At 51.8% G+C, this 15881-nt stretch overlaps 6 protein-coding genes and 1 non-coding gene across 7 annotated transcripts; 4 read left to right on the forward strand and 3 right to left on the reverse strand.

Moving 5' to 3' along the window:
- Positions 1-442: 442 nt before the first annotated feature.
- Positions 443-2364, reverse strand: CONPUDRAFT_84057 (uncharacterized protein). The gene is made up of 6 exons (XM_007773819.1): positions 1974-2364; positions 1848-1914; positions 1383-1779; positions 1217-1291; positions 836-1164; positions 443-779 (listed from the first exon to the last, which is right to left on the reverse strand). Exons 1-6 carry the CDS (start codon positions 2330-2332, stop codon positions 618-620), a joined length of 1389 nt encoding a protein of 462 aa, XP_007772009.1. The 5' UTR covers positions 2333-2364; the 3' UTR covers positions 443-617.
- Positions 2365-3031: 667 nt separating this feature from the next.
- On the forward strand, positions 3032-4181 carry CONPUDRAFT_108877 (glutathione S-transferase C-terminal-like protein). The gene is made up of 5 exons (XM_007773820.1): positions 3032-3091; positions 3142-3162; positions 3228-3332; positions 3419-3931; positions 3991-4181. The coding sequence occupies exons 1-5, from the start codon at positions 3056-3058 to the stop codon at positions 4057-4059; spliced, it is 744 nt and encodes a 247-aa protein (XP_007772010.1). The 5' UTR covers positions 3032-3055; the 3' UTR covers positions 4060-4181.
- A 691-nt stretch (positions 4182-4872) lies between these two features.
- Positions 4873-6237, forward strand: CONPUDRAFT_167744 (glutathione S-transferase C-terminal-like protein). Its single transcript, XM_007773821.1, has 7 exons — positions 4873-4960; positions 5015-5051; positions 5107-5127; positions 5188-5319; positions 5378-5890; positions 5951-6034; positions 6090-6237. The coding sequence occupies exons 2-6, from the start codon at positions 5016-5018 to the stop codon at positions 6017-6019; spliced, it is 771 nt and encodes a 256-aa protein (XP_007772011.1). The 5' UTR covers positions 4873-4960; position 5015; the 3' UTR covers positions 6020-6034; positions 6090-6237.
- A 2216-nt stretch (positions 6238-8453) lies between these two features.
- Positions 8454-9541, forward strand: CONPUDRAFT_167745 (uncharacterized protein; the record flags this gene model as incomplete). The annotated part of the gene is made up of 3 exons (XM_007773822.1): positions 8454-8856; positions 8939-9010; positions 9068-9541. 3 exons carry the CDS (start codon positions 8454-8456, stop codon positions 9481-9483), a joined length of 891 nt encoding a protein of 296 aa, XP_007772012.1. The 3' UTR covers positions 9484-9541.
- A 1210-nt stretch (positions 9542-10751) lies between these two features.
- Positions 10752-12736, forward strand: CONPUDRAFT_156827 (cytochrome P450; the record flags this gene model as incomplete). Its single annotated transcript, XM_007773823.1, has 8 exons — positions 10752-11191; positions 11263-11344; positions 11403-11458; positions 11519-11533; positions 11590-11885; positions 11944-12096; positions 12161-12354; positions 12410-12736. The coding sequence occupies 8 exons, from the start codon at positions 10752-10754 to the stop codon at positions 12734-12736; spliced, it is 1563 nt and encodes a 520-aa protein (XP_007772013.1).
- A 340-nt stretch (positions 12737-13076) lies between these two features.
- CONPUDRAFT_t98 lies at positions 13077-13148 on the reverse strand. Its single transcript has one exon. It is a non-coding gene; the product is annotated as a tRNA-Glu (tRNA).
- Positions 13149-13534: 386 nt separating this feature from the next.
- On the reverse strand, positions 13535-15844 carry CONPUDRAFT_128595 (uncharacterized protein; the record flags this gene model as incomplete). Its single annotated transcript, XM_007773824.1, has 10 exons — positions 15540-15844; positions 15373-15472; positions 15038-15279; positions 14881-14975; positions 14595-14815; positions 14466-14532; positions 14246-14403; positions 14053-14185; positions 13905-13987; positions 13535-13831 (listed from the first exon to the last, which is right to left on the reverse strand). Coding segments are annotated over exons 2-10 (1314 nt in total), but the record flags the coding sequence as incomplete, so codon positions are not given.
- Between the last annotated feature and the right edge of the window lie 37 nt (positions 15845-15881).

Here is a 15881-nt window from a genome sequence, read left to right on the forward strand (position 1 = left end):
AAGCAGAGGAAGAAGCAAGAATTGAAGTCATTGTAAGGACTGCAAAGGCAGCGGCGGTGAGCATTAATTCATCACCTGTAATCAATGTCCTTGTCACTCAAACTGTCTCAGGAAATGCTGAAAGGGGTGTCCAACAATTAATACCACAACCGAGGATAACCTCGAGCAGAGTCAGGCCAAGAGTGGAGAGATTGTATGATTAGTGCCGAAAATGGGTGTAAACAAGTTTTGTCCGTGTCTCTTGTGTATGTACAATATCCGATGCTTCCGCTGAGCATCCGCAACTACCGCCGTCTTATGTGCCGTGAATTGTGATCGTCAAACAATGACTCTGAATCCAGTGGATAACGCGCTAAGTTTCTGTGCCCACCATCCTGGTACACCGAAGCGGGCACCGGCACGATACTACAAGCTCGAACGTGAATGGTACACGAATAAGGGGCTGAGAGCAGCGTACTGGGCAGCAGGCCGCGGGACGAGGGAAGCTCACCTGCGTAATATGACAGTACGCTGACATTATGATGAGGGTTGTAAATATCGATATGCGTGTACGTTAGTACGGTAAACAGTGACCGGCCTGAATACGCCTCTCCGCGTCATCTCCTGACCTCTAGAGTTCACATCCATCTCCGCACCATCTCAGGTTCACTTCCGTGGGCCAAACTCGAACCCGCAAACCCTAGCGCATCACGGAAGCGCCCAAAAACCTCACTAGTATTTGCGCACAACGGCGACGCAGCGCGAATATCGTTCGCTTCCGCAATCATCGACTCGAGGTGCTACAAGTCAGTCATCAGCATCTCCATAAACCACCCAGAAACGAAGGCCAACGTACTCTCATCCTCGTCTCGCTCGTCGGATGCGTCCTCAGAAACTCGAACCCTCCCGCGCCTCCAAGGTTCGCCTTCTCGTGCCTCCCCAGCCGCTCGTGCATCGCGACGGCCGCCTCGCCGGGGTAGCACGCCTTCGCGGCGAGCCGCACGCCGATCGTGTCGGCCTCTGTCTCCTGAGCGCGTGAATTGGGCAACTCGAGGAGGAGGGTTGTCAGGAGGTTGGAGATGCCAAGGTCCACGCCGAGGGTTTGGAGGGCGAAGGCGAAGAATATGAGGACTTTGGAGGAGGAGTAGCGTTCGGGGCCGTGCCGGGCTACTTCGTGGCCGATCTCTGTGGATGACGTGAGTAAGCGGGGAGAGGACGGGGAGGTGAGAAAGCGTACCGTGTCCGAGTACGGCGGCGAGGCCCTGCTCGTCTTTGCATATCGGAAGGATACCGGTGAAGACGACAATGTTACCTGTTAGGATGCATGAGCAATACCATTCGATCGGGCGTACATCCACCTCCCGACACCAGGGCCGAGAAGGGGGAAACGAGCAAACACTCACCGAACGTGACCATAGCGTTAACGACGTTCCGATCGTTCACCACAATTAAGTTCCACTTCTTATTCCTACCCGCACCTCCCGGCCCCTTTCCACCGGCAAATCCATCATCGCCAGTATGACCAGAACTCCACACGCCTTCTCCACCCTGCCCGAACCCTCCTTCCGCCCCAGCACCGTAGTTCCCTCTTTCGTCGTTTTGGCCTCCCCCGAATATCCTGCCAAAGGGTGACGAAGAAGTGCCGGTGCCAGCAGCCGAGTCATGCTCGAGCGTGCCAAGGCCGTTAGCTTCGAGGATGGCGGACGCGACACGGTGCACGTGTCGCGTGATGGGGTGATTTGGTGGGAGTGTCTTGTTATGGAACTCTGCGAGGAGCTGTGCACGGGCTTCTTTGGCGAGCTATACATGTGCGAGGGGTACACGAGTGAGACTTGGGGCTAATGTATGAGAACTTGATCAAGACGTGCCTTAGCTTCGTACTTTGGTGATATGTCCATAAACCGCCAGCGGCCTGTTTCTGGGACCTGCTCTAGACTGACGTACAAGTCAGTTTAGCACGCATATACCCTGAACATGAACCGAGTAAAACGTACTGAACGACGTAGTAAGCCACACCTCCGGCAGCGACATACAGCACCACTTTCGTTCGCGTGTCCAGCTTGCCATTCGGATCCTTACGTCCAAAGTTCCAGCCGGAGCCGCCGCGCTTGGGCGTAGGGTCGCCGAACCGGACATAGTACTGTTGACGTCGAGGTGATGATGTCGATATCCGGCGTACGTACAGTGTCGATGATGCCGTATGAGTTGGAGGAAGTGTCGAAAGTAAGGGCAGCGATCGTGAAGGTAGCGTCGGCGTCGACGGTGCAGGCAATCGTGATGATATGCCTAGGAGTGGGCTGCCACGAGGTAGGCTTCGAGCAGCGGCTGTACGTATGAGAATGCGAGGGAGCATTGGGATTGGTCTTAGCGGCCACTGAGCCCAAGATGTCGAGGTTAGGGAGGATAGAAAGACGAGTTGAAGTGGTGAAGATCTGACATGACGCGGACGAACGGCGTAGGTTGTGCCGCACGGATGACGCGGAGGACGATCGTGGGAATCTTTCTGTCGGTTCTCGGTTTGTGTTTCCCTCATGTCTTTGTTCGCTCACCATTGCATCGACACCTGTTCCACTCACGTCTTCTCTGAGACATCACGTTTCGAAGCAGTGTATCGCGCTGATTTGAAGTGTGATGTATCAGAGAATCCATTTATACCTAAGATAGCCTGTACCGATGCCCGACATCAGCCATGACTTCAAGTACGTTGACAAGGCCGCGTTTGCATTCCTACAACCCTCAACAGTATCTTTCGTTGTGATATTTGGTACGGCACTCGGTGACTTTGTGGGTGTATCAGACTCATATAGCTCTCGGTCAGACATCAGTTCATTCCCCGACCATGATCATCTACCCTCATCTGCCCCATGTCTGCAGTCCGAGTCGGCCTCTGCAGGCCTCTGCTTTGGGTAAACTGAGGTAAACTGGCTGACGTTGCATCACTAATACACCCTCGGCAAGCACCGAACGGTGCCTTTCCTCGCCATCTCCTCCCTATAATTAAGAGGGGAACAACAGTGAACTTGACGAACATATTGCCGCCTTTCCCATTCACCTTTCTCACAAACGCGGGTTAAACATGTCACATCAACAGTTGACATTCTATGGATATAAGGTCGGATCGCCCTCATGCTCTTTCCCTGATGCTAAGATCATCCGCAACAGACGAGCGCCAATGCCCTAAGGGTAGGTGGACGTCGTAATGAGTATTTGAGCACTGCGTGATCAGCGCTCCTTCTTTTGGTCCCTAGGTCGCGATCGCTCTCACCCACGCTCGAGCCCAGTACACATACCACGACATCAATCTAACGAACAAGCCCGAGTGGTTCACCGCTAAGGTCAACCCGGCCGGGAAGGTACGTCTCCCGCATCACCCAAACCGCATGTCATTGTCACCTGCCGCTGGGTGCGAAATGATAAGCGCTGAACGATCAAACCCCAGATCCCAGCCATCACGATCGGCGGCCCGCCCGTACCCGCAGACCAGCCCTCGCCAGACTCGACGAAGCTCGCGGAGTCCCTTGTCCTCCTCGAGCTCATCGCGGATCTGTACCCCTCCTCGGGGCTCATGCCTTCGGACCCCGTCCAGCGCGCCAAAGTCCGGTTCTTCGTGCAGGCCCAGGCGGAGCTGTTCTCGAGCAGATACGTCGCCTGGTTCATTCAGGGAAAGAAAGACGGCTGGAAAGACCTGCTCGATGGAGCTAGAGCTCTGCAGGGGCTCCTGCCTGAGAGCGGGGAGGGGTATGCAGTGGGTGATGAGCTGACGATCGCGGACTGTGCGTTGGCGCCGTTCTGGGCGAGGACGAAGGTGTGCTATGAGCGCGGAATCGGGATGTTCGACCCGGAGGAGGCGAAGTTGCTGAAGGATGCGATGGATGCTCCAGAGATGGCGAGGTTCAGGGCATACACGGAGAGGCTGATGGCGCATCCGAGTGTACAAGAAAACTGGGACGAGGTGAGTGTCATAGACTCGTGTAGGGCGATGCAGCGTTTGGTCTCATGAGCTATGACTAGGCAGGGGCCGTGGAACGCTCTCAGTGGATCGTTTCGTTTTTCAAGCATAGGATCGCGTCAAAGCAGTGAAGATATCAATCTCGCGTTCGTCTGCTCTCGAAATACACGTCATCCTTGTAAAACTGTGATTATCGGAGTAGAATCATCTTCACCTTGATGCTGTACGTACTTCATCTGAGGATACACTTCCCAACACGTTGTCGATTTGTTCTTTCCTGCATTGTGTTTCGTCTTCGTACAACTGGATCTTCTTCGGCAGCCTCGGGGACGCTGCAGATCTCGGGCTATTCGCGTTGAGTTTCCCCAAATATTGGAAGCCAGCACACGCATACAAGTCCATCTCAATCAATTAGGAGGCAAGTGCTCCGACATCGTAAGCGAGACATGGTGACGAGCTTAAAGATGTACTCGGTACAGTGTCTCCAAAAGTGTCTCGCCATATGAATCCACCTGAACCCTTACTCTTGGTCTAGGAACTGTGTCATTAGACATCAGCAAGAGTGCCGTTTCGTCCACATCGACGGTCTCGTCGCCTTTGTTTCTCACTACCATAAGGCTGAAGGCGCAAACATTAATATTTAGTCTGGGCAGTGAAACACCACGTTTCATGGCGCGTATGTCAGCTTCGACGAGTATACAGTAAGTAGAGCGCCGAATCCGTTCAATGAGCATAGTCACTGACTATAGTTTTGCAGACCGTCCTGAAGGTAGGCCTGTGTCCCGATTCATACGTTGTCCCTGAGATATGGTATCTGCGAGCTCTATTTATGTAGTGCGTCATAACTCTGAAACAGTCATTGCTTTTTCCCAGACTGGTCATCCGTCCCATGCCTGCGCTCGGCCTCGGCGTTGCATCAGTAATACACCTTCGGCAAATATTTGCAAACACCGCACCGTGTCTTTAAGACTCTTTCTGAGGCGGTGTTTGCGGTTTCGTCAAGAGACATTAGGTGGTCCCTCGAGCTCAGATGTAAGTTGTCTGATCCTCGCCATGGCTGACAGGGTCTCACGAATGCGCACCAAGCATGTCTAATCTACAGCTGACTTTTTACGGATACAAGGTCGGTTTCTCTGCACATCTTCCTTACCCAAAGCTGAGACGATGTGCAACTTTAGACGAGCGCTCATGCCCTGAGGGTGAGCGAGCGTCACGATTAGTCATGTGAGCTCTGCGTTGACCACTTTTATATGTCATAGGTTGCAATCGCTCTCACGCATGCTCAAGCCCAGTACACGTACCAGGACATCGACCTCATTAACCAGCCTGAGTGGTTCGCCGCTAAGATCAATCCCGCAGGAAAGGCATGTCCTCCGTCACCCAGAAACCATGTCATCATCACCTGCATCATCTTCCACGGGCGCTAAGAACTGAACAATTGCACCCGAGGTCCCCGCCATCACAATAGGCGGCCCGCCCGTCCCCCCGGACGAGCCCTCCCCAGAATCGACGAAGCTCGCCGAGTCTATCGTCATCCTCGAGCTCATCGCGGATCTGTACCCGTCATCGGGGCTCATGCCCGCCGATCCCATTCAGCGTGCCAAAGTCCGTTTTTTTACGCAGATGCAGGCTGACCTGTTCTCGAGCAAATACGTCGCCTGGTTCATGTTCGGGAAGAAAGACGGCTGGAAGGATATGGTCGAAGGCGCTAGGAATCTGCAGGCGCTCTTGCCCGAGAGCGGGGATGGCTATGCGGTCGGAAACGAGTTGACGATCGCGGATTGTGCGCTCGCGCCATTCTGGGGGAGGACCAGAGTGTGTTTTGAGCAGGGCATCGGGAGAATTGACCCGGAGGAGGCGAAACTCCTAAAGGAGGCGATGGATGCTCCGGAGATGGAGAAGTTCAGGGCATACGCGGATCGGTTGATGGCGCATCCGAGCGTGAAGGAAAACTGGGACGATGTGAGTGTCATAGACTCGTGCAGGGCGCATGCTGCGTTTAGTCTCATGACTAGTCACCAGGAAGGAGCTGTCGAACGTTCGAAGACCATCGTCGCTACGTTAAACAGAAGGTTCGGTTCGAAGCGGTGAATGCTCCAATCGCAGGTTCGTCTACTCCGGAATCCTTGTCATCGGATCACAGCTTTAATTATCGCTGTAGACGCAGCTCCTTCTCGATATTGTTGTACGTACACATCCCTAAATGTGTTCTTGCGCCACCATTTGCTGTAAACTTACTTCGATTACACACAATCGGACCTTCGACAGCTTTGGAGATACCGCGCTACGACTCCACGACTATACCCGACCCCCTCTTATGGGTTTCAAGTCTCAGCATAGTTCGATGAGACATCCTTCACTAATCACATATGCAACATCATCATAAGCGAGACATGACTATGAGCTTCGAGGTCGTACCTAGTGAGGTCCGAAGGGTCTTCAGGAGCATCTTACCATAGGTATTAACCCAAATGGTTATTCGGGTTCCAAAACCAGTGCTATCATAAGACAGCACGAACAGTGCACCATCCGCACTGACGTCGACGTCTCATGCGAGGTTCAAACGGCACAAATAGTACAGACAAGACACGCCGAGCTACGCTCCGGCACTCTCTATCGAACTTAACAATGGGCTCTCACATTGCTACGGTATATCAGAATTTGCCCGAGGGCTTAGCTGAGGACACAAAAGTACGATAGATAAATGTATGTATAACCAACAAAGTATTAGTACATACTATAGTGTCATACGCGTTCGGCATTTGTTCGGGATGAGCATCGCACGCCAAGCACCACGGGCAAACTGCTGTTTTTTGCTGGAGGAAAAAGAGAGAAAATGCGTGGAGGTGAAAACCCCCTTCGCCGAGTTTTCACCGCGAGAAAAGTCAAAGGAAAGATAACCATTGCACCCGAGAGAGCGCCTTTTCCGGGCGAGAAAAGGTTAACAATTGCCAGAGTCGGCAATACTTACCAAATCAGGCATCCATAATTGGACATTTAACCTTTTCTCACCCAGAAAAGGCGCTCTCTAGGGTTCAATGATAATCTTTCCATTGAAATTTCTCGCGGTGAAAACTCAGCGAAAAAGGTTTTCACCTTTCTCTCTTTTTTATCCGCCCAAAAATGGCAGTTTGCCCGTAGTGAAGGTTAAAAAGGAAAACCCCATCATATCAAAACGTCAAACAAAGGTCAACAAAAGCCTACCATAATTTTGAAGATACGAGTTATTTGATCTGTGCAGTGGGGCAGGTACCGCTTTTTATGTCACGTTCTAGTGGATATTAAATGATGTCAACGTCGACGGCGCAAATAGAGCACCGAATGTCGGGGATGATGTTGATGAAAACCTCCCGAGATCAACAAGCCAACGAGAAGGGCTGCCTTTCGTGTAAAGTTTGGATCTGTTTGCAGAACGTGTTAGACGCCCCACGTTTTCCATATCTGTCCAAACCCTTGTCCGACTCCAATCAGGTGATCCTACGGCAGTCCCTCGCCGTTTGCATTGCCACAAGAAGACCAGAAAAAATCTTAACTGTAACTGAATGCTTCGGTGATAAGTTTTACATAAGAGTTTATCGGACATGGTCAATGATTGTAACTCCACAGGCGGTGCCGAACTAGGGAGTGTCCGGAATAGATGTAATGCTCAACAAACTACGATCAGTGCTTCCACAACATTTGAGCGACAGGATCACGCAACAACAGGTCGCGTGCCCCGCAGTCATTGTTAGAGCGCTGTTGTTAATGATTACACGCAAGTGTGTATTCTTGGTATCTCATGTACAACAACATCGTTCGCTCCGCCAACGTTATATTCTTCTATATGTGAGTACCCAAAAATGATCTCCATCAGGAGGGCCTCTTCCACCTTTTGCATCTAGAGCTTAAAACAATATACCGACAGCTCTGTGGGCTCTGAAGGCTTGACATTGAAACGGGAACGGCGAAATGATCCGTATCACAGACGGATTTACAACGAACGTTCTGTACTCCCATCCACCTTTGTTTCTTGACACCGGTCATTCGTGCATCCCGAGTCATACCTGTGCTTTATGCTGGATTGATGCACTTACGGGAGGCGAACTAGCGGTTTTCATTCAATACACACTCTCTCGGAATGTCTGATATCCGGTATTACTACCGTAAGAGGAGACGAGCGTTGGAGACTCGCGGCCACGTCGAGCGTATAAAAGGGAAAGACGTCAAACGGTGAGTCTTCAGTTTGAGCACCTTCGTCCCCCGACCAAGCACATTCCACATCCACTCAGTTTATCATGCCAGCGATTATTCAAGCTGAACCTACTCCCGTCAACGGACTGAAGGTAGGCTCTGCGCATATTTTCCTCCGCTTATTCTGACTAACTACCTGACACTTGTACCGCTCCTTTCATTGTAATTCAAAGCCCAAGTGAGTGCTACTTTTCTTACCGAAAGCCATTCCAGCTAAACCACAAAAAGCGGTGCTCCCGCAGTCTCGAGCAACGGCCGTCCAGGTCCTTACATCCCTAAAGACAACAAACAACGCATGGTCATTGCAAATGCCGAGGTAACCCTCGAGATAGACTTTGACGTTGCCACGTTTCGCGTTCATGTACCCAGCATCAATGTCATCACTTCCTCCGAAGTTCGGGTTCACGGTTACGGCGGCCCGGCCGGCCAAGGATTCCTCAACGGGGTCTTCTACCTGAAGGCAGGCTTAACGGCAGACCAGTTCATTTCAAAGGCGAACGGCGCCGAGCTTTCAGTTATCGGCGTCGATGAGGAAGGTCAAGGAGCGTTCAAGGAGGCGACTATCGTCTTCTTCGAGACTACACCCACAGTTATTGAGAATCCAAAACTCAGCACATTTCTCGGCAAGTTTGTCGCAACCCACTCCGATACGCCCGTAGGATCTTTCAAGGGTCTAACCAACTGGGTTGAATGGGAAGGTACGCGTTTACGTCGTTCGCCTTCACTCGTATACTGGTCATTCCCTGATCTTCCCTCGCTCAAATACTGACAAAGTCTCAGGAACTGTGCATACACAATATGCAGCATCGTATTCTCCAGGCGAACATGAATACTTGGTCAAACTTCAGAAAGGTGCGTTTGGAGCTATGGTTTCATGTCATGTCTACCTTACATACCATCCATAATCAGGAAACACTGGAGGGATAGTGACCCCAATTCCATCCGCGACGTACACCATCGAGAAGGATAACTCGTCTCACTCCATTTTCATCCAATCTTCCGAGCGCGCTGATGGCACGCCTGAGCCTGTCGATGGTCCTCGCAAGAAGATACCGTCACAGGACGAGGCTGAAGTGCAAGGGCTCATCGATGAGCTAAAGGCCATTCTCGGTAAAATTCCTGGACTTGACCAGATGCATCTCACGAGCAAGGATATCTATGGTACCGATATGAGCGTCACGTTTGATAGCGACAAGTTTAAGTGGTCTAACGTCGCGTCTGGTGGATGGCCCAACGAGAGTGAGATAACCCCGACGGAGGAGGACAAGAAGCAGTTTGAGTACGTAGCGGGTATTGTTAAGGGGATCTTCGACAAGTGGTATTAACGGCCAAAGTCAACATACCGCACATTCAGTATATTTGGATAATTACATTGTATATGACAATCTACCACACACATGCGTCTTTCCCAGCAATTTATATCAATTGATATAACCTGAGGCATATCCATAATTGGGTCATTGGCGCCTATAAATTGATAAAGACTCGCGTTATAGGATCGTCGCCTTCTTGAGATTCATAAACATCGATCAATGTCTAGATCAGATCGCGATCTCCAAGAAGTGTAGGAACGGTTGTAACCTATGGGCCGCGCTTTTTCAGAGACAATAAACACAGGAAGTTTGATCGTTATACAACCACAGACCTCATGGCCGACGAAGCGTGGTATAGAAATGGACATATTCGCCACTCGTAGGCGGGTAGGCATTGGGTCAATGAGCTGTCCTCCCCGGCGACGATTTGCGAAAGGCCGCCTCCGTGTTACATAGACAACGTCATTACTTAGTATACTCAAGTAAGATGGTATGTTAAGATATAATAGAGGCTCGACAAACCTTCCTGAGACTCTTGGATGCAAATAGCAAGGCAAATAGCGACATTGGTGAGGTTGAACGATGAAATTGGTGGGTGTGGAACATCCGTGTGAAATAAGCCAAAATGTTCCCACCCATTTTCGCGGGACCATCATGCATATAGCCATGGTTCTCGAAGCCCTCTTAGCACGTACCTCGAGTCTGTGGCTCGCGGGCTCACCAGCTCCTACCATAGACCCTCCAACTTCCCTTTACCTTTCTCCCCGCTTTATTGTCAAGTCTGCTTATCGTCGCACCTTGGCCGCAACTACCAGTGAGCACTCAGGACATGACCCCGCTCCATTCGTCATAGATGGTGTACTATGAGATAGATCAGTAAAGCATGGGCAGGGAATTTCTGTGGTAATTGGCAAGTTTCATACTATATACGTCGCTTGCTGCGCCGGGGGTCTTTGTCGGTTATGTTCTCGTGGCCTCCTTTTCGACAGAGATTAACTGACGAGAAGAACCCGCGTAGATCACGTTACTCGCCATCGACGAGAATTTCCGCACCAACAAACAGGCAATCTCGATGACTCCTTTTGCTCCTTGGGAGCGCTGCTCTTTACTTATTTTCGACCCTTACCGCTGCGGGTGAGGCGTAGTTGCTCGCTCCTCACTCAAGACATTGGATGGTGATGCGTCAACTAATAATAGACGAACTTGGGAGTATATAGGTCTCCGCAACGCTCAGCCTGTGGCGTTGCGAAACAACGCCCGTCTCCTCTTTGAGTTCGACCATGGAAGTTGCACAATCCAACTTTGACTGGCTTCGATCTCTTGTTACCTCCATCGACGACCCAACCATTCGCCTCATCGTCGCTGGAGGCTCGGTTCTCCTCTTGGGCAGCGTCATCTCTGCCGTCCGCACTCGAGGTAACATCACTCGCCTCCGCGGACCGCCCTCGGAATCGATCATATGGGGCGTCGCGCAAAAGGTCCCTCTCACCGAACAGTCGGCTGTGCAATATACGGCCTGGGAGGCAGAGTACGGTCCTGGCGTCTATCGCATTCCCTTCATTTTCGGCAAGGAGAAGATTATCCTGTTTGACGCGCGAGCGGTAGCACACTTATTCGCCATGGACAATACGGTGTATACCAAGACAGAACAACAGCGCAGCCTTATACGGAATTTGGCTGGGGAGGGGATTTTGTGGGCGGAGGGAGACGTGCACCGAAGGTGAGCTATTTCTATCCGATATGTAGCGGTGAGCGACGAGTAAACAAGACTAACGTATACGGCGTTTTCAGGCAGAGGAAGGTGCTCAGTCCCGCTTTTACCAACGCTGCTATTCGTGCCCTCAACCCGGTATTCTACACATGCTCTTACAAGGTATTGTAAAACTCCAGTTTGATGATGATCCAGCTGGCTCATCTTCATGGAGTGCAAGAATACATGGGACTCCCTCACCGAAAAAGGTGGAGCAATGATTGCGGTCCAAGATTGGTGCGCTTCCTAAGAATGGTTCACCTTGACGTCTGGCATACTGACCATGTTCTTGTACAGGATGAACAACATTACGTACGTATTGGCGATTTGAAATTCATCATTGACTTCGCCATCTGATATGCATGCAGTATCGACATTATAGGCCTGGCTGGTTTCTCACACGATTTCCGCACTCTCGACGGGGACCGCGCCGCCGCAGTGGACGCGTTCGACTCCACTGGCGCGTCCGCCCCGTCATCCGTTAGGAACATGCTTCCATTGCTTCTTCTCGTTTTCCCGTGGCTAGAGAAGCTGCCTAGTCCGACGAAGAAGCGCATGAATGAGTTCAACAATACTTTGAATGAGCTCTCGGACAAGATTTGGTCAAAGCTGAAAGGTGAGGGAGCCGGAGACGTCGCAGAAAAGTCCATTGTCGGGAGGTTGCGTGAGTACTACTACGGCTGCCTGAAATGCATTTCTTAGCTCACCCAAATATCGAACAGTACGGGCTGAATCGTCTGACAAGAGCTTACACCTTTCTAAACAAGAGGTGATCGACGAGGCGAGTCACTCGCTGCCTCGAAGAGACCTGGTGCTTATGCTAATTTTCCCAAAGATCAAAGTGCTCATCATCGCTGGCTATGTCACCACATCCAGTACGATAAAACCCCATTTCCTACACCATGCAACGCACGTAGCCTGACCGTCTCTTCTTTACAGCTAGTCTCACGTGGGCGCTCATCGAGCTAGCGAAGAACCCGGACGCTCAAGCTAAGTTACGGGCTGAGCTTAACCAGTACGGGGACGAATATCCGTCTTATGATGACCTAGTGGGTGACAAGCTGCCATATCTCGACGCCGTAACGCATGAGACCCTGCGTCTGCATCCATCTGTGCCCGAGCTTACACGCATTGTACGTCCCTTCCCTACACAGCGTTATTGGTGCTCACTCTCGAAACGGGATCAAGGCCGGCACCGATGATATTATCCCGCTCTCAGCCCCGATCACGGATGCGTACGGGCGCACCGTTGACCGAATCTCTGTCGCGAAAGGTACACTCGTCGGCTGTCCCATCGCCGCCATCAATCGCTCGCCCACATTTTGGGGCGCCGATGCACTCGAGTTCCGCCCCGAGAGGTGGTTCGAAGGCGTCGAGAAGACCACGGCGAAGGACCTCACGGGGCACCGACATCTTCTCACGTTCGCCAGCGGACCCAGGACATGCATAGGCAAGGGATTTGCGATTGCTGAGTTCAAGGCATGCTGGTTTTTCATTCTTTCCCAGCTAAGCTAATCCCGCGCTATGTTGCACAGACTGTGATCTCTGTTCTGGTTAGGAGCTTCTCGTTCGATATCGAGGGTGGCAGGAGCCACAAGGTCACGATCACGCGTGGCTCCAGCCTCCCTGGAAGGAAGATCCTCGGCAACGATGGGAAGCAGCTCGCATTGAAGGTTTCTCGAGTGACCTGATAAAATAGCTTCTACTTGTCGAATTTTTCCAACATTTGGTAATTATAAAGGCTGTCGAACTCTGACAATGACATGTCCAATTTATGCATCAATGCGAGCATTCCGCTGGCACCATTCCCCGAACGTTGCATGGTTAATGTACGTTTGAAAAGTTCAGAAAAAGTTTCGGATACGGGGAGTCGAACCCCGAGCTGCCGCGTGAGAGGCGGCAATGTTAGCCGTTACACCATATCCGATTATATCGGAGTTCCCTCAGCAAAAATATCACGTTCGAATCCTCCCTTTTCCTCCGTCAAGCCCACAGACCTTTAGGCCCAACTCGAGATCAGTTCCTCTCAGCCTTTTCGTCATTTCATGGCGCGTATCACTGATTGTGATTCTTATGTCAAGTGGCCACAGCTCGGTGCTCAGTCAGACGTCAACCAAAATGCAGTAGAGTTGAGAATAAGTACACTGTACTGTAACCGCTAGTACTGGGAAGGATTTGGAGCAAGTGTTTGGTCTGTTCGCGAGTAGATCTTACACTATTTCATCATGATAATGGACATCTACAACCTTAATACTGTACATATGTACGCTCCAAAGAACCCCAACGATAAACGAGATACCCTCCACAGAGCATCTAGTCACGCTTTCGTATCCATCTTCCCATTTCCGCGCACAACACTCGGCGCCGACACAACCTGTCCTCTCCCTTGACCGCGACCTTCCTCTCGCCGGCGGGAAAGCCACGAGAAAACGGTGATCGTCGACATTGAGAGTATCGTCCACGCGATGAGCACCCCCGCGTTGGTACCGAGTTGAGAGAAGGCGTTGAACGAGATCGTACGGATTGCAGACGAACTGGAAGTAAATTCCAGAAAGCACATCAGTGAGTGAATCGGCAAGATGAACATTACCATATGATACGCACAGATTCCTGCGACGTGAGAGAGCCGTCAGCTAACACTCAGAGACAATCGAATAACAAGGAGAAACAAGGAGACACGTACCACATCGGAAAGGCGACACTGTACTTGTACAGTGACGGCTGGAGCTCGTCGGGCAAAGCCGCAGCTGAGAGGTTCACGATGATCTGGAAGGGGAAAATCGATTGTGTTCAGGAGACGTCGCCGAACCAAGGCATATCAGAAGACGTACGAGCAAGAACAAGAAAAACGGCAAGAACCGCGGCGTCAGGACCGTGACCATAGCTTCGAGCGCAAGGCCGAGAGCACAGAGTCCGAGCCAGACGTAGACCCAGAACAGCACGAAACCGACGCCTTGCCCATATCTATCCCGTGTTTGTGTCAGTCAGCTCAGAAAGAAATGATGTAGAGGCTCATATACGCACTTTGCGTCAAAAGGCAGTCCAAATGCGAGGCTGACGAGTGAGTAGGTCAGCGCGAGCGGGACGTATGCGGCCGTGGGCACGACAAGGCGGAGCACGGTGTAGGAGCGGAACTTGAGACGCGGGGCGATATGCGCACGGGCGGTCGCGTTGGCCATTGTCTGCCAGAAGAAGAAAAACTAAGATGAGGAGGGATATCGAGAAGATAACGGGGGGAACGTACGATGATAGACGTGAATATAGCGAGGAAGATTTGTCCGACGAGTATTACGGCGGTTGCAACCGGTGCACTGAGCGCGACCGCGTTAGCATCAGATATGATTCTATGAAGAAAGGGCATCGCAGAACTCACGTCAGCGGACGCAGGTTGATCTGACTAAACGCAACCCCAGGAACAAGCGTTTGTGGGGCCCGCGCGAGCATCTGAAGTGCAGTTGTGTTAGGTCGGCCCTGCGCGTATACACGCATAAGGTAGTCCTGCGCGGACGTTGTTGCGTAGGCGCCCGTCGCGGCGGATAGGGCAGAGGTGAGGGAGGGAAGGAGGTACGTGCCAATCGCGATCTCTTGCCGTGCCTGTTGGAGACCCATCGTTCAATACTGGATGGTAGCAGTGAGACTTTGAACTCGTGAACACATACTTGAGCATAATACATTGTTACAAGCCCACGCGGGTCAAACGTGCTATCTCCCGTTTCGCGTGCCGCTGCAAGGCGGCTCGTCGCATTGGACGCGACTGAGTGTACGACCTCGTGAGTTCATGTTCTACATCGAATGCGCATCAAACTTCTGACTCACCAACCACTGCTGCCCATATCTCGTTATTTAACACTGCACCCGTCACCACCGCGTTGCCTTCTTCCCCAGACAGAACCGCATCACCCTCAGAGAGACGCTGCCAGCCGAGCGGAAGCCCCGTATTGTTTGGACCGGATACCGCTGTCCAGAGCGAACGCCCAAGCTGTGAGTCATCCCGGTCGACAAACCACACTGCGAGGTTCTTGGTTCGTTGAGTGGGATAAGCAAGCGCGCCCCAATAGCTAAAGGAACGAACGAGAAGTGGGAAATAGAGAAAGGAAGTGCGGTTCGGTGAGTTCGTTGACAAATAAATCTAGAAACTAAGAGGAACATACATAGGCAAGCATATCCACATGAGCAGAAGGGTGAGCACAAGCGCCCGGAGGACAACCTTGAAGTACGCTCTGCGAGGCGCAGCTAGCTCTTGTGCGAAAACTTGCAAAGAGCAGCGAAGTGGACTGTGAGCAAGGAAGAGAATCAAGCCAGATCAGATCTCGCTCACAGCCGTATCTTTGCTACCAGTTGGGGCTCGGTATGAGAAGACACCTTCGGTGTCGCTTTCTCCTCGTCATGCCCTGCATCCTGGTTGACCATTTCCAGTGACATGAGCGCAAGCTCTGAAACAGCCAGGTAAGAGGGCCTGTCGGAGGTGGTGGACGAACGGAGATGGATGGAACAATGCTGGCCATAAGAATTGAGACGACCATGTATGCAGGCACGAGCGCCTAGTACACAGTGTCCGCGATGGACTATACATGGTTGAAGGATTGCGCTGAGACGAGACGCGTCGTGCGACTCGTGGCCCAGCAGCTGCCACGGTATGAGGATGAGAAGCCGATGGCTC

Source organism: Coniophora puteana (assembly GCF_000271625.1).
Source record: "Coniophora puteana RWD-64-598 SS2 unplaced genomic scaffold CONPUscaffold_11, whole genome shotgun sequence".
NCBI lineage: Eukaryota > Fungi > Basidiomycota > Agaricomycetes > Boletales > Coniophoraceae > Coniophora > Coniophora puteana.

Bases quoted from the DNA above. Each gene is read 5' to 3' on its own strand.
- CONPUDRAFT_84057 (XM_007773819.1), bottom strand. From the start codon at position 2,332: ATGCTCCCTCGCATTCTCATACGTACAGCCGCTGCTCGAAGCCTACCT. The intron at 1,915-1,973 runs GTACGTTTTACT...CTTGTACGTCAG, and splicing joins GTGGCTTACTACGTCGTTCA to TCTAGAGCAGGTCCCAGAAA. The intron at 780-835 runs GTACGTTGGCCT...ACTGACTTGTAG, and splicing joins CGAGCGAGACGAGGATGAGA to CACCTCGAGTCGATGATTGC.
- CONPUDRAFT_108877 (XM_007773820.1), top strand. From the start codon at position 3,056: ATGTCACATCAACAGTTGACATTCTATGGATATAAG. The intron at 3,092-3,141 runs GTCGGATCGCCC...CATCCGCAACAG, and splicing joins TGACATTCTATGGATATAAG to ACGAGCGCCAATGCCCTAAG. The intron at 3,163-3,227 runs GTAGGTGGACGT...TTTGGTCCCTAG, and splicing joins CGAGCGCCAATGCCCTAAGG to GTCGCGATCGCTCTCACCCA.
- CONPUDRAFT_167744 (XM_007773821.1), top strand. From the start codon at position 5,016: ATGTCTAATCTACAGCTGACTTTTTACGGATACAAG. The intron at 5,320-5,377 runs GTCATCATCACC...ATTGCACCCGAG, and splicing joins CTCCGTCACCCAGAAACCAT to GTCCCCGCCATCACAATAGG. The intron at 5,891-5,950 runs GTGAGTGTCATA...ACTAGTCACCAG, and splicing joins TGAAGGAAAACTGGGACGAT to GAAGGAGCTGTCGAACGTTC.